The 18,632-nt window shown below is 40.2% G+C and overlaps 1 protein-coding gene across 1 annotated transcript in view; it reads right to left on the bottom strand.

The window, feature by feature from the left end:
• Nucleotides 1-2,158: 2,158 nt before the first annotated feature.
• Nucleotides 2,159-18,632, bottom strand: part of RAP2A (RAP2A, member of RAS oncogene family) — a 41,425-nt gene continuing 24,951 nt past the window's right edge. The window contains exon 2 of the mRNA XM_027557854.1: nucleotides 2,159-5,989. Within this exon, the coding sequence (XP_027413655.1) occupies nucleotides 5,752-5,989 (238 nt within the window). The 3' untranslated portion in view covers nucleotides 2,159-5,751. The remainder of the gene's footprint in view (nucleotides 5,990-18,632) is intronic.

Raw genomic sequence — 18,632 nt, 5'->3', positions numbered from 1 at the left:
TTTTGGGAATTTGGAAATTGAGTGGCTTTTCCCTTTCTGTACATTTCACTGATATTTGATCTTTTTAAAGGTAAAAGTGTAAAGCATACCCCAGTCAATATAAAATTGTAATGATATGATAAAACAATGAAATCTTTCATATTTTTGAGTTTTTGAAGTGGGAGATTCCTTAATAAAAATTCCCACAGACGGAATCACATTATTGTTCAGTCAGTTGTTTTCCCCTCTAATTTGTGTGTATAAGTAGGTCTTCATATTGAATATTTCCAGCAGGTATTCTTCTACTTTTTTTCTCCATTAATCATGCACGAATCTTTAGAAAGGTAACATTAAGACTATTGTTCAAAGAAAATATTTGAAGAAATAACATATCACGTCACCTGGAAGAGCAGCAGAGAAGGCTGAGCATCAAAGAATTGATGCCTTTGAACTGTGGGGCTGGAGAAGACTCTTGAGAGTCCCTTGGATGGCAAGGTTGGTCAAACCAGTCCATCCTAAAGGAAATCAACCTGGAATATTCACTGGAGTCAGGACTAATGTTGAAGCTGAAGCTCCAATACTCTGGCCACCTGATGAGAAGGGCCAACTCACTGGAAAAGACCCTGATGCTGGGAAAGATTGAGGGCAGGAGGGGAAGGGTACAACAGAGGATGAGATGGTTGGATGGCATCACCGACTCAATGGACATGAGTTTGAGCAAACTCCGGGAGATTGGGAAAGACAGGGAAGTCTGGTGTGCTGCAGTTCATGGGGTCGCAGAGTTGGACGGGACTTAGTGACTGAACAACAACTTCAAAAAAAAAAAAAGGCAAAAAGCAGGGGAAAAAAGTTAATATTGAAAATCTAAAACCAGTTTAAATTTTCCATTTAACAAATGAAGTATCACTATGTTTTTTTCCTAGTTACTTGGAAACATAGATATTCATGTTGAGATTTGACAGAAAACAAAATTCTGTAAAGCAATTATCCTTCAATTAAAAAATAAATTAATTAAAAAAAAGAAAATAAAGAACATGAAAAAAATTGTGCTATACTAGAACAAATGGGTGTTTGCTCATGAAAGCGGATGTTTGGGTTTTTTTTTCAGGGATTACATTTTTCACCCTTTAATGTAATATATTTTTCACGTAATAAAGTTTATTTATAGAGAAAGAAATAAGAGGTCAGCAGCTTTTTAAAGGGATTTTGTGACAATTTTCTCTGCTTCCCAGGTCTCAAGAGGTCAGAAGGGTTCCCAATTGGTAGCACTTTTCTCTTTAGCTTTTTATATTTTTATTCATGGTCCTCTAACAATCAATAAACAGTACAGTGTGTTAGAATTTCAAAATTTTATTTTCCACTCACAAAGAAATTCTCCCAATTGGAAGCAGAATGTGATAGGCTTGAATACTTTACAAAGGCTTCAAATGAGATTATGAGGCCAACCAGTAGATACTTGTTTATTATACTAAAATATAGACACATTTTCCTTTAAATATTTGAGATTCTGCCTACAGTGCCTCTGTTATATTCATTCAAATTATTCTATTCCAAAACAATGAGGCTTCTAAACTGGTGGAATGTTGCCAGGAAATTTCAACACAGTTTGAAGGCAACATGACCAAAAGGCACAGTTTAAATTGGCTTAGGGAATGAATGGGCTCCTTATCAGAGCAGCTGAAGGCTGTATATAATTAACAGCATCTGTCAACATTCACAGGGCCCTATATAGAACAAGCAGGCCCTACAGCCCTTACTAAACAGCAACCTCCAGCCTCTGGTACCTTAAAAATCCACAAGACCTAAACAAAGAGACACCCCCAAGCCATCAGTGGAAGGACACAGATACATTTCTGTGATACCAGCAGGGCCACAAAGCAACTGCTAATTAATGTTAATTATCTAGAACAATTCTGTGAACGTGAATACCGTTGAGATTTCAAATTAGCCAGCTATCATCAAAAATATAAAATACTGTTCATATCTAAACTTACTAATTAAAAAATCTTTCTCATGTTTTTATTTTTAAAAGCTATGAAAATGATCTACTAACCTTTTTAATATGATGAATTCTCAGCTTGACCATTTCTGTAAACAGAATTCTACAGCAATTTTTAGTTTTTGAAAAAATACATTTCACCCATGAATACATATAAAACAACAAGAAAAAATCCAGAGGCAATTTCATTAAATAAATTTATTTGTTAAAATAATTTAACTCCAAATACAACTGTTGAATTTGCATTGAGTTATAACTACAATTCATGTTTTAACTGAAAGGTCAAGGTTTAACAACTGACACTGTTACAAAACAATAAACTGTTGTTCAATTTTAAATGGTCAGTTGTATTAGAGCTCAACAATTAACTGTGAACTATATTTATCTCTGGGAAACCCCAAATCAATAAGGATAAGTCTGTTTCCAAAACCCACTGCAGTCATTCTTGAAACCCTGATCAAGATTTAAGAGATGCACAATGACAGACACGTTAATCAAAAAAAAAAAAAAGACCCCATAGTCTTTAACATTGGATTGGCTAAGGAGACCATTAAAGCTTACCCAAGTGCTAACACAGGACTACCGAGAAGAACAAAAAACCACAAAACAAACAAACAAAAACCCAATGGCAACAAGCGAAATAAGCACTTTCATATTCATACACATAGACAATATTCCTACTGGACGACTCCTGAAAACAAGCAGCAGACATCCTCAGGCAACATTTCTTTATATAGAAAAGCAAATATCAGTAGTTTGACCACAGAAAAGTGATGGCAACTGTAGTGATTAGAGTCAAAAGTTCAGTCCTAATTCTACAAACCAAAGAAGAAAAATCATCAAAGCACCTTTCCATAGTTTAAGGAAGATTTTATGTAATACTTTTGATCAGATGCTGGCTTGTTTTGTATGAGTTGAACAAAAAGAAAGGCATCAGTTACCATCACTATCACAGCTTAAGAGAACCAAAAAACAACAAAAAAGTTGCGACACAGAACAAAAAATCTTACAAAAAAAAAATGCTGCTTTTGTATAAAAGTAAAACAAGACAAAACAAAGGAAAAAAAAAAGAAGAAAACCTTATCGTAGTAGCTAAAGAAAAAGTGGGTCTTTGGATCAAACCATAACATTTTTAAGGCATGTTAGAAAAACTTTCACTTATCTAGTTGCTATTCTGATCAGGGCATAAAATAAATAGCGACACAAGGTCACCAACTATTAATCATGTGCCAACAAATTTCATCTTCCTGTTCTTAAGCTCTGTATTAACATCTCAACAAACACATTCATTCAAGCTGAGTTATTTTCATACCAGATGAAACACCAACAGTAAGAGCACACGAGGGTTTCCAAGTTTCTGGATATATTTGATGCTTTGTCACTAAATACGCAGGGCTGGGTGGAAACACTGATCAGGCAGCCATATCAGTTATTAACATCTTTACAGTAAAAATAAAAACAACCACCTTATTGTCTGACATAAACACATCTAACTAAAACCCAAATATTTAGATAATCGTTTCCACCTTATATCCTGCCATACCTTTCACATTATTTAACTTATTTTTGTCTGCATAGCAATCCACAATGTAAAACCGTAAAGTCTTTATAGATTTTTTATATGTAATCTTACTTGCCATAAATTTCTACTAAATATGGAATTCTAAAAACCAGAATCATTCTGAGAAGTCAGAGGCTTCAAAACTCAAACAGTGCACTAACAAATATTTCTCTTTCAGTTGATAAAAATCATACTTCTCGAATCACTGACTTGTCTACATGATTGAGTCAAATCACCTTTTACATGACCAAATTTGATGCAGTAAAACTGGTTAGAACTTTCTGGCCTATAAAAGGTGCTTCATAATTGGGAATTATTCAAAAAATTATATTGAAGAATGCAAATATTCACAATTCAAAGACTTTTGACAACCATGCCTGGTTTGACCCACACATCTGTCTTCTCATTTATGAAAAGTACTATCCACCTTTTTTCTCTCCTCCAACATTAACATCAGTTTACTAAACACTTGGGGGGAGGGCTAGCAATGATTTCAAGAATGTATTAAAAAAAAAAAAAAAAGACAAAAAAAATGTTTTTGCTCCATGGTATTCTGCAGGACAGATTCTCAGTATAGGCAACTATCTCTGACTTGTGCCAAATTCTTCAGAACATTAACGCACGTGCACACGCAAACACACATTCTCACTCAGTAACACACGTAAGACCCAAGGTGACTTGCACAAGAGTGTGAAACCGACAAGAAATTTGAGGCGGTATGCAGATCACAGGCTCAGTGATACTGCAGTTCTGAAGGCCAAATTCATCTCCAGAGGATCAGCTCAAAACACTCTCTTCGGCATTTTATAACTCTGAAGGTGGTTGAAAACCCTTCTGCGCTTGATTGTAAAACTTATGAATACGTTTTTCCTGTGCCATTAGTCATGCAAATGATAAATACTTGGCGGCTATAAAAACCAAAAATGTCAGGGCTTGAGCACCTTTTCAAGACAAAATATTCACTCTAGCTTTATTTGCCACTTCAGTAATCAGGCCAAAATTGTTGTAAGAAAATCTTCATAGAATTTTCCAGGAAAATTAAAGGGGTTTTTTTTGTCTCTTACCTTCCACTCTATAATTTCTGTTCTACTTTTAAGCCCCAATTATTTCACATGGTTATTCAAATTTTTTTTTAATGCCTGCAATAAAGCTCTGCTATAGAAAACTTGATTTTGAAAGCAGGTTAGCCAAGAATCACACCACAACCATAGCCCTTAAAGGCAAGAAGGAATTTGCTGCTTTAACGAACATAAAAATGCAAGATATCGGTACTGTCCTGCGAGGTTTCTGCAAACGGGAACATGTGGATGCAACATGGCTTCATTTTCCTTACACGATGGTACTAGTTCATCTACTGGAACGCTTCTCGTTAGTAAGGCTAGGCAATCTTTTTCCATCACAGTTGCTTCCTTCTTGTTCAGTAAAGTAACAAAGACCATCCCTGCTTGGTGAACAGAGGGGTGGGTCTGGGGTTTTAATTTGACTCAAACCCTTGTGAGAGTCTCCACTTTCTGGGCAAAGCAGGTGATGACATTCTAACATCAGGCTGTATTTTCACCCAACCTGTGCTGACTCTGGCTCTATCAGAGACTGGTGCGTGAGTTAGTTCTGTGTCACAAATTAGGATAACATCTACAATTAAGCATCAACTTTGAAAAACAGAAGTGTGTCAGCTGAGCAAAGAATCTCTCCCTGGAATGCTGTCGGCAGGTCAGCTGCTATTACTTCCTTGATGTGATACATTGGTTAGAAGCACTATCTCAGTTCCTGAAATTCAGTACTCTGGTAGGAAAATATTTCTCCTTGACTCATCTATTTTTTTTAAAGAAGACAAAATATTTTAATGGTTAAGCGGTCACAGGAATTCTTCCGGTTTCTGTCCCGTGATTACTTTTAACGTTGACCATAGTTGCTTCTGTCAACTCAAGTGACAATGCCATCATAGCTTTCGAAGGAGGTCGCCCTGTGGATCAACTGGGCCACGACGCCTGAAGTTGCAGGTGCCTGGAGGGGACTGAGGACGATGGTGAAGACTGCAGTAACTGGACCCAAAGGTGACTCAGAGATATCAGCTGACAATCGCCGCTTGGCTCTGAAGGACAATCTGCTGCTTCCCTGGAGGTTCACACCGCACACCCTGCAGGCTCCATGGTCGAGCAGGAGAGGCTGGTGTCGCCTCCAATGGTGGGGGGCGGGCAGCCACATGTCAGTGCTATTGTATGTTACACGCGGAACAGCACGGGTCGTCCTTGTCGGGCTGTGCGGCATAGTTCATCTGCCTCACGATTTCGGCGAAGAGTTCGTCCACCATGGTTTTACTCTTGGCCGATGTCTCCATGAAAGGGCAGCCCCATTCCTCGGCGAGGGCCCGGCCTTCATTGGAGGACACCTCTCTCTCACTTTCCAGGTCTACTTTGTTCCCCACCAAGATGACCGGCACTTTCTCATACCTAGGAGAGAACAGACACGGACACAGGGGTTGGAGACGTTAGCACAGAGCTAGACAGGTGAAGTGGATTTTCTCTTTTTTCATGATATACTACAGAGTCCCTTGGACAGCAAGGAGATCCAACTGGTCCATCTTAGAGGAAATCAGTCCTAAATATTCACTGGAAGGACTGATGCTGAAGCTGAAGCTCCAATACTTTGGCCACCTGATGTGAAGAACCGACTCATTGGAAAAGACCCTGATGCTGGGAAAGATTGAAGGCAGGAGGAGAAGGGGATGACAGAAGATGAGATGGTTGGACGGCATCACCGACTCAATGGACATGAATTTTAGTAAGCTCTGGGAGTTGGTGATGGACAGGGAGGCCTGGTGTGCTGTAGTCCATGGGATAGCAAAGAGTTGGACACGACTGAGCCACCGAACTGAACTGATACTACAGATATTCTCCTTAGCTACATGAAAAATTATTTGCTCCAGTTGGTTTGACATTGGCCAGAAGGCATTTAGAAGCAGCTCTCACAGTAGATCACAAATGGGTTGTTCAAAATGATGTTTTAATCAATTACATATCTTTTAAAATCAATTTACCTTTCCAGATATACTTGGAAAATTATTATCAGAATCTCAGAATAATCCCCTTGGATGGATTAATGTAAACTTTGTTCATTATAAGGGATGCTTATGCAGAATTTCAGATGATGAGGTAATACCTCTAGTGACTAAACACATAATTTGAATTTTATAAATTTTACTGTGTTCTAAAAGTATACCAGGGTTTCCCAGGTGGCTCAGTGGTAAAGAACCTGCCTGCCAATGCAGGAGACACGGGTTTAATCCTTGGGTCGGGAAGAACCCCTGGAGAAGGACATGACAACCCATTCGAGTATTCCTGCCTGAAAAATCCCAGGGACAGAGGAGCCTGGTGGGCTACAGTTCATGGAGCGCAAAAGAGCCAGACACGACTGAGCAACTGAAATGACAATGAAAGTGTACAAAACTGATCACGTTCTAATCATTCCTGAATAAGAAAAAAGCTGGCAGAACTCACTAGGATGGAACCCACCAAATACAACTATGCTCTATCCCTTTATACAAACTGTCACAGATTAGCCTGTTGAAAGGTAATTACTGTTCTTTTCAGCCTGACAAGGACTTAAACATTCCAATCATTAGCTCTGTTTGATGTCATCTCTTCTTTTCCTTCCTGACTAGAATCAGCGTGCTATAGATTAAATGTGTGTTCCCTGAAATTCGGATGTTGAAACCTAATCCCCCATGGGATGGGATTTAGGAGATCAGGCCTTTGGGAAAGGACTGGGTCATGGATGGGATTTGTGTCCTTATACAAGAGACCCCAGAGATCACTGCCCTTATAGCCACGTACAGACAGAGTGAAAAGATGACCCTAGGGAAGTGGGCCCTCACCAGATACTGAACCTTCCAGAGCCTTGACCTTAGACTCCCCAGCCTGAAGAAATATGAGGAATAAATTTCTGTCGTTTAAGCCATGCAGTCTGTGGTATTCTTGTTACAGGAGCCAGATGGACTAAGATAAGGTGTCTGTAAGTCAAGATGTTTGGAAAATGCTAACAGACAACAGAAATATGAAAAGAACAAAGACAAGCGGTCGTAAATCATTTTGTACTGAAAGATGATTCTCTCTACAATGGTTATTCATGGTGTAAAAAACAGATGCTACTGTGCAAATTTATTTACTACTTGTGTTTGTTTGTTCTAAGCAATGTTGCTAATACATTTTTACTTTATACATCGTTCTAAAGGCTTTTTGTGATTTCAGCATAAATCAATATGTGTGTCTGTACTTTCTCTTCTAAGCAGAATCTCTAAATTTATCAAGGAAGCAAACTGCAAAACTGCACACAAGTGATAACAAATGTGACTAGACACAGCTAATCTGTTAGAAACTACACGCAGTCAGGATTTACTAAGGCAGGGTTTGTGCAGCGTTTTTATCATTCAGGAACCAGTGACGGGCAGGCAGTTAATGCTAGCAACAATACTTTCACAGCTTCATCTTCTGGGCAACATGGTTCTCTCCGCTCACTCTAATTTATAAAGCTAACTGTATTCCCAACAGAGTCTCGTTTTTTCCCTTTGACACAAGATCACACTGACAACGGTCTCAACAAGAGGGCATGCTCTAGGCAGTGTGCTCCTTAGCAGTCTGAAACACACAACTTCAAAGTGCAGCCACAAAATTAAAAGACTCTTACTCCTTGGAAGAAAAGCTATGACAAACCTAGAAAGTGTATTAAAAAGCACAGATAACACTTTGCTGACAAACGTCCATACAGTCAAAGCTATGGTTTTTCCAGTGGTCATGTATGGATGTGAGAGTTGGACCATAAAGAAGGCTGAGTGCTGAAGAATTAATGCTTTCAAACTGTGATGCTGGAGAAGAGTCTTGAGAGTCCATTAGACTGCAAGGAGATCAAACCAGTCCATCTTAAAGGAAATCAACCCTGAATATTCTTTGGAAGGACTGATGCTGAAGCTGAAGCTCTAATACTTTTGCCACCTGATGAGAAGAACTGACTCATTGGAAAAGACCCTGATGCTGGGAAAGACTGAGGGTGGGAGGAGAAGGGATGAAAGAGGATGAGATGCTTGGATGGCATCACCAGCTCGATGGCCATGAGTTTGAGCAAATTCTGGGAGATGGTGATGGACAGGGAAGCCTGGCACGCTGCAGTCCATGAGGGCACAAACAGTCGGACATGACTTTGTGACTGAACAACAGCATTATCAAAGATAAATCTAAGATTTGGATATTGTCATTTCGCAGGAAATGGATCTGGACAACTCTAATTTTTATCAAAGGACTTTGCATGCATTTACTGTGTATCAGCAGTGATTATGCTCTCTGATCATACTGAGAGCTCTGAACGTAGGACCCAAGAGTTGTGCACATCTAGGACCTTCACATACAACAGTTATGTGTTCCTCTTGTGGCTCAGCTGGTAAAGTATCTGTCTGCAGTGCAGGAGATGCCAGGTTCAATCCCTGGGTCAGAAGATCCCCTGGAGAAGAGAATGGCTACTCACTTCAGTATTCTTGCCTGGAGAATCCATGGACAGAGAAACCTGGGGGCATACAGTCCATGGGGTCGCAAAGAGTTGAATACAACTGAGCGACTAACACTTTCACTTTCAGTCAATGTATTATATATTTATCCATCCATTTAACAAGTGTTTATTTGATAGAAGCCTATTTTTGTGCTAGATGCTATTCAAAACACTTAAGATACATCAGCGAACAAAGCAAAGAGCTCTGCCATATAGTCTAGCAGAGAAGATAGTGGTTGATAATAAACCCAAGTAAATAAGTAAATTATTGGTTTACTAATGAAAGTGAAAGAGGAGAGTGAAAAAGTTGGCTTAAAGCTCAACACTCAGAAAATGAAGATCATGGCATCTGGTTCCATCACTTCATGGGAAATAGATGGGGAAACAGTGGAAACAGTGTCAGACTTTATTTTTTGGGGCTCCAAAATCACTGCAGATGGTGATTGCAGCCATGAAATTAAAAGACACTTACTCCTTGGAAGCAAAGTTATGACCAACCTAGATAGCATATTCAAAAGCAGAGACATTACTTTTTCAACAAAGGTCTGTCTAGTCAAGGCTATGGTTTTTCCAGTGGTCACGTATGGATGTGAGAGTTGGACTGTGAAGAAAGCTGAGCACTGAAGAATTGATGCTTTTGAACTGTGGTGTTGGAGAAGACTCTTGAGAGTCCCTTGGATTGCAAGGAGATCCAACCAGTCCATCCTAAAGGAGACCAGTCCTGGGTGTTCTTTGGAAGGAATGATGCTAAAGCTGAAACTCCAGTACTTTGGCCACCTCATGCAAAGAGTTGACTCATTGGAAAAGACTCAGATGCTGGGAGGGATTGGGGGCAGGAGGAGAAGTGGACGACAGAGGATGAGATGCCTGGATGGCATCACCGACTTGATGGACGTGAGTTTGAGTGAACTCCAGCAGATGGTGATGGACAGGTAGGCCTGACGTGCTGTGATTCATGGGATCACAAAGAGTCGGACACGACTGACTGACTGAACTGAACTGAACTGAAATGGTGTTAAGTGTGATGGGAAAAAACAATCGCAGAACAGGGAGGGGGCTGGGGGCACAGGTGCAATTTTAAACCAGAAGAGCAGGGAAGGCCTTGCTGGGATGGTGGCAGTTGAGCAAGACCTGAAGGGAGGGAGGGAGTTTGCCAAAAAGGTGTCTGGGGAAGAGCATTCCAGACAGGACACAGACCAGGTAGTGTGAATGCTGGTGGGAAGAAGAGCAAAGGGCCCGCGGGGTCCATCTGTATCGCCTCCCTGACTCCAGCAGTCAGAAATCCTGCGGTGTAGGGAACTTGTTCACTTGGAACAAATGAACTTTGGAACCTGGGTGGCGAAAGTGGCCTCAGAAGACGAACGTGACCTTTACAATGAGATCGACTGGATTATTTAGGAAGACTAGGTGCTTGGTTAGCAGGAGATAATTAGTATTTTCATCTCATGATCATTATTTACCATAGTTTGGTGAGCTGTCTTGATTTTTGCTCCCCACTTTCTATTAATAAACATATCACTTAGGAATGAAATTGAAGATGCAAAATCCCCCAAACACTTAATTTATGTGTTACTGTTGATGTGATCATGAACAGGGCACCGCTGTATCCACATCTCAGGTATCAGCTGGTTTCTCATCGACTTCAGCGTATCTTCCTTAGTATTTCCTTTGAGAGCGCAACCAGGGTCATACAGTGGCTTTTGCAGCTCAAATCGCTTTACTTTTGTTTATGGTCTGAGAACTAACACTGGTTTTATTAACATGAATGTCCCTGTTGTTAACAGTATTCATAAGCACAGTTACATAATGTATTAATAAATAGAGCTAGTTCTTTTGAGCAGCTCTGCTTAATGCATTGAATGAAACATCAGAAACACTGGCTTGAGTATCACTTAGCTGTAGAGCACTGATGGGCTTCTCCACACGAGGCGGCTTTGTAAACCTGAACAGTTCAAGCGCATCTGATGTTTATCAATGGTCTTTATGTAACTGTCCCGATAGGGGTATATGTGTATGTGTATTTAATTGTGGTTGTGTCTAAACTCAGCTGATCACTAAGATTCCCAGGCCCAAATCCAGGGTTACTGAATCTGAATTTCTGGGATTGGGCCTAAGTGCCTATTTAAAACTGTGTCTAAGTTCTGAAGAATGATTGTGAGGTTCGGCAAGGTTTAGGAATCACTGACCTGTTGTTACTTGTGACCCTAGACAGCACTGGGTGTGTATAGCTCATGGTTTTATACTGCGGCAAGCCCAGGCTCAGTTCCTTTTCCCCTCGTTGACTCACCAATGATAACCTGGGGACAGATGCCACCACACTCAGTTCCTTTGACTTCCTTTTGAGGGTGCTCTATTGTAGCATGTTAAAAGAGGCTAGGCCCTCACACGAATTTCAACACTGTGCTATTTCCTTACTCACTTTTCTGTAAGCAGGCGGAAATACAATTCTCTTTGAACTCAGAAATGAGAATTGGACAGAGTTTTACTTTCCCTTGTTCAACCTTCTACCCATTGTTAAAAATCTCACCTACCAAGAGAGTCTCAAGGTAAAATGTCAGAACACCTGATGCTTTAATCATTTCCATGACAACCTCACCAAATGGGTTGTATCTGAACATCTTTAGTGATGCGGAACTCACATCTCAGGCAACCCATTTTGTCCCGTCAGCTCTGTTAAAATGTGAGTGTTAAAAAGTTGGTGCTAAAAAGTTTATCCCTATCTAATGAGCTGTGACCTATAACACCTTGTCCTTCCTGTGACTGTTGAGAACACAGAAATCTTTTCTCACAGGTTTTCTTCCCCATCTCCCTGCTCAAATTAAGTAACACAAGATAATTTTTTAAAGTCCATGGCAATATTTAAATAAGTAAAGACAAAAATGAAAAAACATCCTTCATCTCACCTCCATGAGAATGACTGCTATAACTGTTTTGGTGTGTATCGTTTCATGCTATTTTCTTATACATACCTATACAAATGTAGATTTTTCGGAAAGGCGAGCATACCCGTTATATTTAGTCGCTCTATTTTCACTTATTATCTTGGACTTTGTATACCCATAAGTGGTATGCATCGTATTAATGGTTAAGGAGTACCCCATTTTATAGTCTATGTGATAATAAACGTACCATAACTTAATTACGCCCTCCCCATTTGTGTGTGAAGCATTCCCCTCCCTGTGTTCTCATTAACCAACAGCAAACCGATGAACCACACCTACACAGGGAGCTTCCTTCTCAAAAGTGTGCACAGTGTGTGCTGTATGCGTGTGTGTATGGCAGACCCTTTGAACCAGGAAAAACAACACCACCACATTTCTAGATTAGTTCAGACTACTGTGCTCACACACATGCAATCTTGACTGACATCCAGGAATTTATACTACAGCCAGTAGAGCTGAGGTCAAGGGTGCCTGTTTCCCCACCCTTGGGATGGGTATTTTTAATCTTTCAGGGAAGTATGATGGCAGTTCTAGACAAAGAGAGTGGTTTTATGGCTGGGAGTTGAAGGCCCCAACCACAGCCTGCTAGCATAAAAACATCAATACTTCTTATAAAGGTGGAAAACGTAAGCTAAGTAAGGCTTCCTTCTTCCTCTAAACTGACTTGTTTTGAGGTGACTAAACATTTCATCTTAAAAGGGAATTTCTGGTAATTTAGCTTGAATAATAAAAGGAAACCAAAATTCCTGGCGGTAACAGTCTCCTGGTTTCAGACTGCATGCATACTGAAGAAGAACAGAAAGAAATCTGTAAATGTAATCTAAAAATTAAGTAAGGGCTGTAATGACACCAGAAAGATATACAAGGCACTCAGGGCTACTCCATGACGATAAAAATGAAAATAATCTGTTTTTACAGAAATTAAGAGCTGACACTGTATCTGAAGAACAGTGTGATGGTGAGGGACCAATTGGTCATGACAATGTAACTCAGGCACTTTGAATGTTGTGTTGAAAAGCCATTTGGGAGAGAAGATACTTGGCAAAAGGCATCTGATAAAGGGCTGTTATCCAGCATATACAAGGGAGTCTTAAAACTCAACAAGCAACAGACAACCTGATTGAACAATGGGCCAAGGACCTTTAAGATACACCTCAACAAGGAAGGTATACATATGGGCAAACAGGCATGTAAAGAGATGCTGCACATCGTGTTTTGTCAGAGAAATTAAAATAGAGACACCAGCACACACCTCCTGGAATGGCCACAATCGAGAGCACTGACAACACCAAATGCCAGGAGGACGTGGAGCAGCAGGACTTTCAGTCACTCCTGGTGGGAGTGCTAAATGGTGCAGCCACCTGCAAGGCAGTTGAGTGATTTCTTAGAAAACAACATATACCCTTACCATACAAACCAGCAATCCCTGGTATTTAGCTCCCCAAACCAAACATTTACAAATATATAAAGCCTGCACATAGATGTATATAGCAGCTTTATTCGTAACTGCCCAAACTTGGACGCAACCAACATATCCTTCAGCAGGTGAATGGATAAATAAACTGTGGTATATCCAGACAATGAAGTATCATTAGTGTTAACAAGAAATAACCTAATGAGTCATGAAAAAAAATAGGAAATTTAAATGCACCTTATTAAGTGAAAGAAACCAATCTGCAATGGTGACATACTGCATGGTTTCAATTGCATGACATTTTGGAAAATGCAGAATTCTGGAGACAAGTTAAAAGATCCATGGTTGCCAGGGGTTGATGGGGTGGGGAGGAAGGGCGGAATGGATGGAATACAGAGGATTTTTAAGAGTGAAAATACTCTTCATGATACCATCATGATGGATACATGCTATTAAACATTTGCCCAAATTCACACAATGTACAGGGCTTCTCTGATGGTTCAGCAGGTAACGAATCCGCCTGCAATTCAGGAGACACAGGAGATGCAGGTTCAATCCCTGGGTCGGGAAGATCCCCTGGAAGGACAAAAATGGCAACCCACTCTAGTATTCTTGCCCAGAGAATCCCATGGACAGAGGAGCCTGGCAGGCTACAGTCCACCAAGTGGCAAAGACTTGGACACAACTGAGCAACTGACACGCACGCACACCGTACAACACCAGGAGTGTACTAAGGTAAATCACCGGGCGATTACGGCAAGTCAGTGTAGATCCATCAGTTTAACCAAGGTCAGAGCTCAGCTGGTAAAGAATCTGCCTGCAATGCAGGAGACCCTGGTTCGATTCCTGGATTGGGAAGATGTGCTGGAGAAGGGATAGGCTACCCACTCCAGGATTCTTGGGCTTCCCTTGTGGCTCTGCTGGTAAAGAATCTGCCTTCAATGTGGGAGACCTGGGTTTGATCCTTGGGTTGGGAAGATCCCATGGAGAAGGGAAAGGCTACCTACTCCAGTATTCTGGCCTGGAGAATTCCATGGACTGTATAGTGCAGAGGATTTGCAAAGAGTCAGATAATACTGAGCACCTTTCACCTTCCCTTCCCTTTCCCCAGTCTGGTGGGGGATGGTGTTAATGGGAGAGGTTATACATGTGTGGGGTCAAGGGCTATACAGGAAATCTCTGCATCATCTCAATTGTGCTGTGAACCTTAAACTACACTAAAGAAATAGAGTCTTTAAAAAAGAAAGCTACTGGAGGACTAGGGTAGCCAAGGGGGCTTAAGTTCACTAAAGTCTTTATGTCCCACTGATCACAAGTGAAAACTCATGAGAAAATACAAAAAGTAACTACCAAACAACTCTGAAATATAAAGAGAAAAACAGGCAGATTTGTGCAGGCGGCCAATTCCTGGAGAGAAGACCCATGAGGTTGAGTTTTTGGTTTTTTCTCTTTGCTCCGAGAGTGGGCAGTCAGTGGTATGCACACAGCCAGAACTCTGGGAGAAATTCATTCTACCCAGAAGGTCAAGTGAAGGGATGCCTGTGAGCTGGAAGGTGTGCGTGGGTGGGAAAGCCTCCCTTTTTTCTTTGCTTGTCCTTTCACAGCTCACCTACAACGGGCCCCCTAGCAGAGCTGGGGTGGTGGGCAATGCCCATAGCTAGGACTTCATTAGAAATTTCTGGTTAGAGGAATTGAAAACAAGGCTTCTTAAGGTCCAAGGAGGATGAGAGAAAGCTCTAGTTTTTTCCCTTCTCTCTTCTCTGCCTGCTTTGCTAGGAAGATGACCCAAACTGGGAGAACTAGTTGTAGTGTAGCAGTGCAGAAGGATACCAACCATTTACCTAATTAATATTTATAGAATACTCTACTTCATAAAAGTAGAATACATATTCTTGTCAAGTGCACCTGGAATATTCACTTAAGACCATATTTTTGGCTATAAAAACTGTAACAAATGTAAAAGAGCTGAAATGATACAAAACATGTTCTCAGACCATAATGGAATTAAACTAGAAATCAGTAACGAAAGATACCTAGAAAAATCTCCAGATACTGAGAAACTCAAGCATATACTTCTAAATAATCCATGGGCCAAAGAAGACATCATTAAAAAATTAGAAAAAATTTAAGTGAATGAAAATAAAACATAACAAAATCTGTGGGATGCAGTTAAAGCACTGCAGAGAGGGAAATTATAGCACTACATGTTTATATGTCTCAAATCAGTGATCTGTGCTACCACCTTAAGAAACTAAGAGAAAAAGCACAAAATAAATCCAAATTAAGCAGAAGGAAGAAATACTAAAGGACAAAAATAAAAGATATGAGAGTTGGGCCATAAAGAAGGCTGAGTGCTGAAGAACTGATGCTCTTTAATTGTGGTGCTGGAGAAGATTCTTAAGAGTCCCTTTGACAGCAAGGAGATCAAACCAGTCAATCCTAAAGGAAATTAATTCTGAATATTCACTGGAAGGACTGATGCTGAAGCTGAAGCTCTAATACTTTGGCCACCTAATGTGAAGAGCCAACTCGTCAGAAAAGACCCTGATGCTGGGAAAGATTGAGGGCAGGAGAAGCAGGCAACAGAGGATGAGATGGTTGGATGGCATCACCAATTGAATGGACATGAATTTGAGCAAACTCTGGGAGATCGTAAAAGACAGGGAAGCCTGGCGTGCTGCAGTCCATGAGGTTGCAAAGAGCTTGACACAACTTAAGTGACTTGACAACAACAACAAAAATAAAAGAAATAGAAAACAGAAAAACAGTACAGAAAAAAATCAGTAACACTAAAAATGTAGTTCTCTGAAAACAAGCAATAAAATTGGTAAACTTTTAGCCAGACTGATCAAGAAAAAAAGATGACACAAATGAACAATACCAGAAAGAGGAAACTTACTACACACACTACTGACATGGAACAGAATATGCTCCTGAAAGAGAAACTTGGATGAAATGCACCAATACCTTGGAACATATGTGATGCCACGTATGCCCCTCTCTTCAGAGGGTGATAGCACTGATGATATAATCTCTAAACCTCTCCGTTTCACTTCTTCAGGTATCTAAACTCTAGTTCTTCATTATCTAATTCAACTTTATCTCCTACAGCTTGATAAAGAGAATCTTCCATTCTGAATTCTGTCCACCTGTTCATGATAGTTCTCTAATGAGAATGGTCCCTACCAATCAAATTCTAAGATCCATTCAAAGCTTAGGTCAGATTTCATCTTTTAAAATCCTCCCTTACTTTTATAAATAGCTCATTAGTCTGAACTCTTATATTTACATTTTATGTCATTAAGAATTTGGGCTTCTTGGGTTTTCATTAATTTATTTCTTTGAGTATCTACTAGGCATTGTGTGAGGGACTGTGGATATAAGACATATGAAATCCTTAAGAGTTTGTGCTCAAGTTCAAGGAAACACAATAAACAAACAACCAATATCACTAAAGACTGTGATACCTGTTTCAGAGAAAATCAATATTGATTAATATACAGTAACTTGGGTGGGCCAATATTACATGAGGGCATCAAAGAAGGCATCTTTAGGGAGATGAATTCTAAGCCGAAACCTGAAGATTGAGAGTTGAGTCAGCCACAGGAAAAAAAAAACACCAAAAAACCAGGAATCAAACATTTTAACCAGAAGAAAATATAAAGGAAAGGCAGTAGAAAGCTGCCAGCTTTATTCAGGGAACAAAAGGGAGACTGGCACAGTTACAGCATAAAGAGCAAGGGGAAGAAAAGCAGGAGGGATGACTGAAGAAGGACCCATGACCGCTCTTCTAAGAACAGGAGAAAGTGACTGAAGGTCTGTTAGCAGGGAAGTGAGGAGGTTTATGTGTCACGAGAGCAGTGTGGCTAATACACAGAAAATGTTCTTTAGGGGCACAGAAGTAGCAGGCAGACAGGAGATGACTGCTGTGTTCAAGGCATCAATGATGGCTTGAATTGGAATGATGGCCAATACCAGTGGAAAGAAATAAAAGTTAAAATATATTTTGGAGGCAGCATCAACAAAGACATGATAATGGACTGGTTGAAGAAGACAGCAGGTAATTGTTGGACGACAGAGAAATCAGTAAATGGTTCGTAGGTAAACTACTGCTTTTACAAGTATGACTTATCTCATGATTTATGACAAAGGTCCATCTACAGTTCTTTGGGGAAATGGTCTTTTAAATAAATAGCACTGGATCAACTGGATAGCCATACATGGCGGGACAAAAAGAAAAACCTTGACTCTCTGTGTCTCACACCCTTCATACAAATTAGAGATAAATCCCAGAATAAAAGTCAATACACCTCCTAGAATTAAATATGGAAGAGGAATCTTCATAACCTTGGAGTGCAGAAAGATGTATTAACTAGGACACAGAAAAGAACTAAACATAAAAATGAAAGATTAAGAACTTATGTTCTTTAAAAGAAACCACTAAGCAAGTGAAAAGGCAAGGCAAAGTGGGGGAAAGGTACCTGCAATACATGGATCTCCAAAATGTATAAAGAATTTCTACAACATTTAAGAAAAAGACAAAACAATTTTTAAGTGGACCAAACATGTAAGTTGTTTTAAAAAGAAGATATGCCACCAGTCATTAAGCAGATAGAAAAGTGTTTATCATTACATGCCAGAGAAATAAAAACTAAAATCAAAATGAGGTACCACTAAACTCTTACCAGATAAGCTAAAATTTTAAAAGGCTGATAATATCAAATGTCGGCTAGCAAGTGGAACAACTCTTACTGGGAGAAGAGTAAATTGGCACAACTGTTTTGGAGAATCATTTGTCACTGCAGTTGACCCTTCAACAATGTGGGGATAATCTGCACACAGCTCACAGCTGGCCCTCTGTATCCACGGTCACAACCAGGGCTTCAACACACCACGGACCGTGCGGCACTGCAGGGGTTACCACTGAGAAATGTCTGCATGTGAGTGGGCCTGCACAGTTTGCCCACGTTGTCCAAGGCTCAGCTGTATCTACTGTGCGTTCATGACCAGTAATTCTGCTCTGTGGCATTCACCAAGGGACAGTGTGCACACATATGCACCAAAAGATACGTACTAGAATGTTCACAGTAGTGTTAGTCACGATAGCCCTGATCTCAAAACTGCCCAAACGCCCATCAACAGAATAAACAATGAAATCGTGGGATATCCACACACGGGACTACTGTACCTCAATGAAGTATT

The sequence above is a fragment of the Bos indicus x Bos taurus genome, chromosome 12, assembly GCF_003369695.1.
Source record: "Bos indicus x Bos taurus breed Angus x Brahman F1 hybrid chromosome 12, Bos_hybrid_MaternalHap_v2.0, whole genome shotgun sequence".
NCBI lineage: Eukaryota > Metazoa > Chordata > Mammalia > Artiodactyla > Bovidae > Bos > Bos indicus x Bos taurus.
The sequence above is the reverse complement of the archived record's forward strand: the minus strand, read 5'-3'. Positions and strand labels throughout refer to the sequence as shown.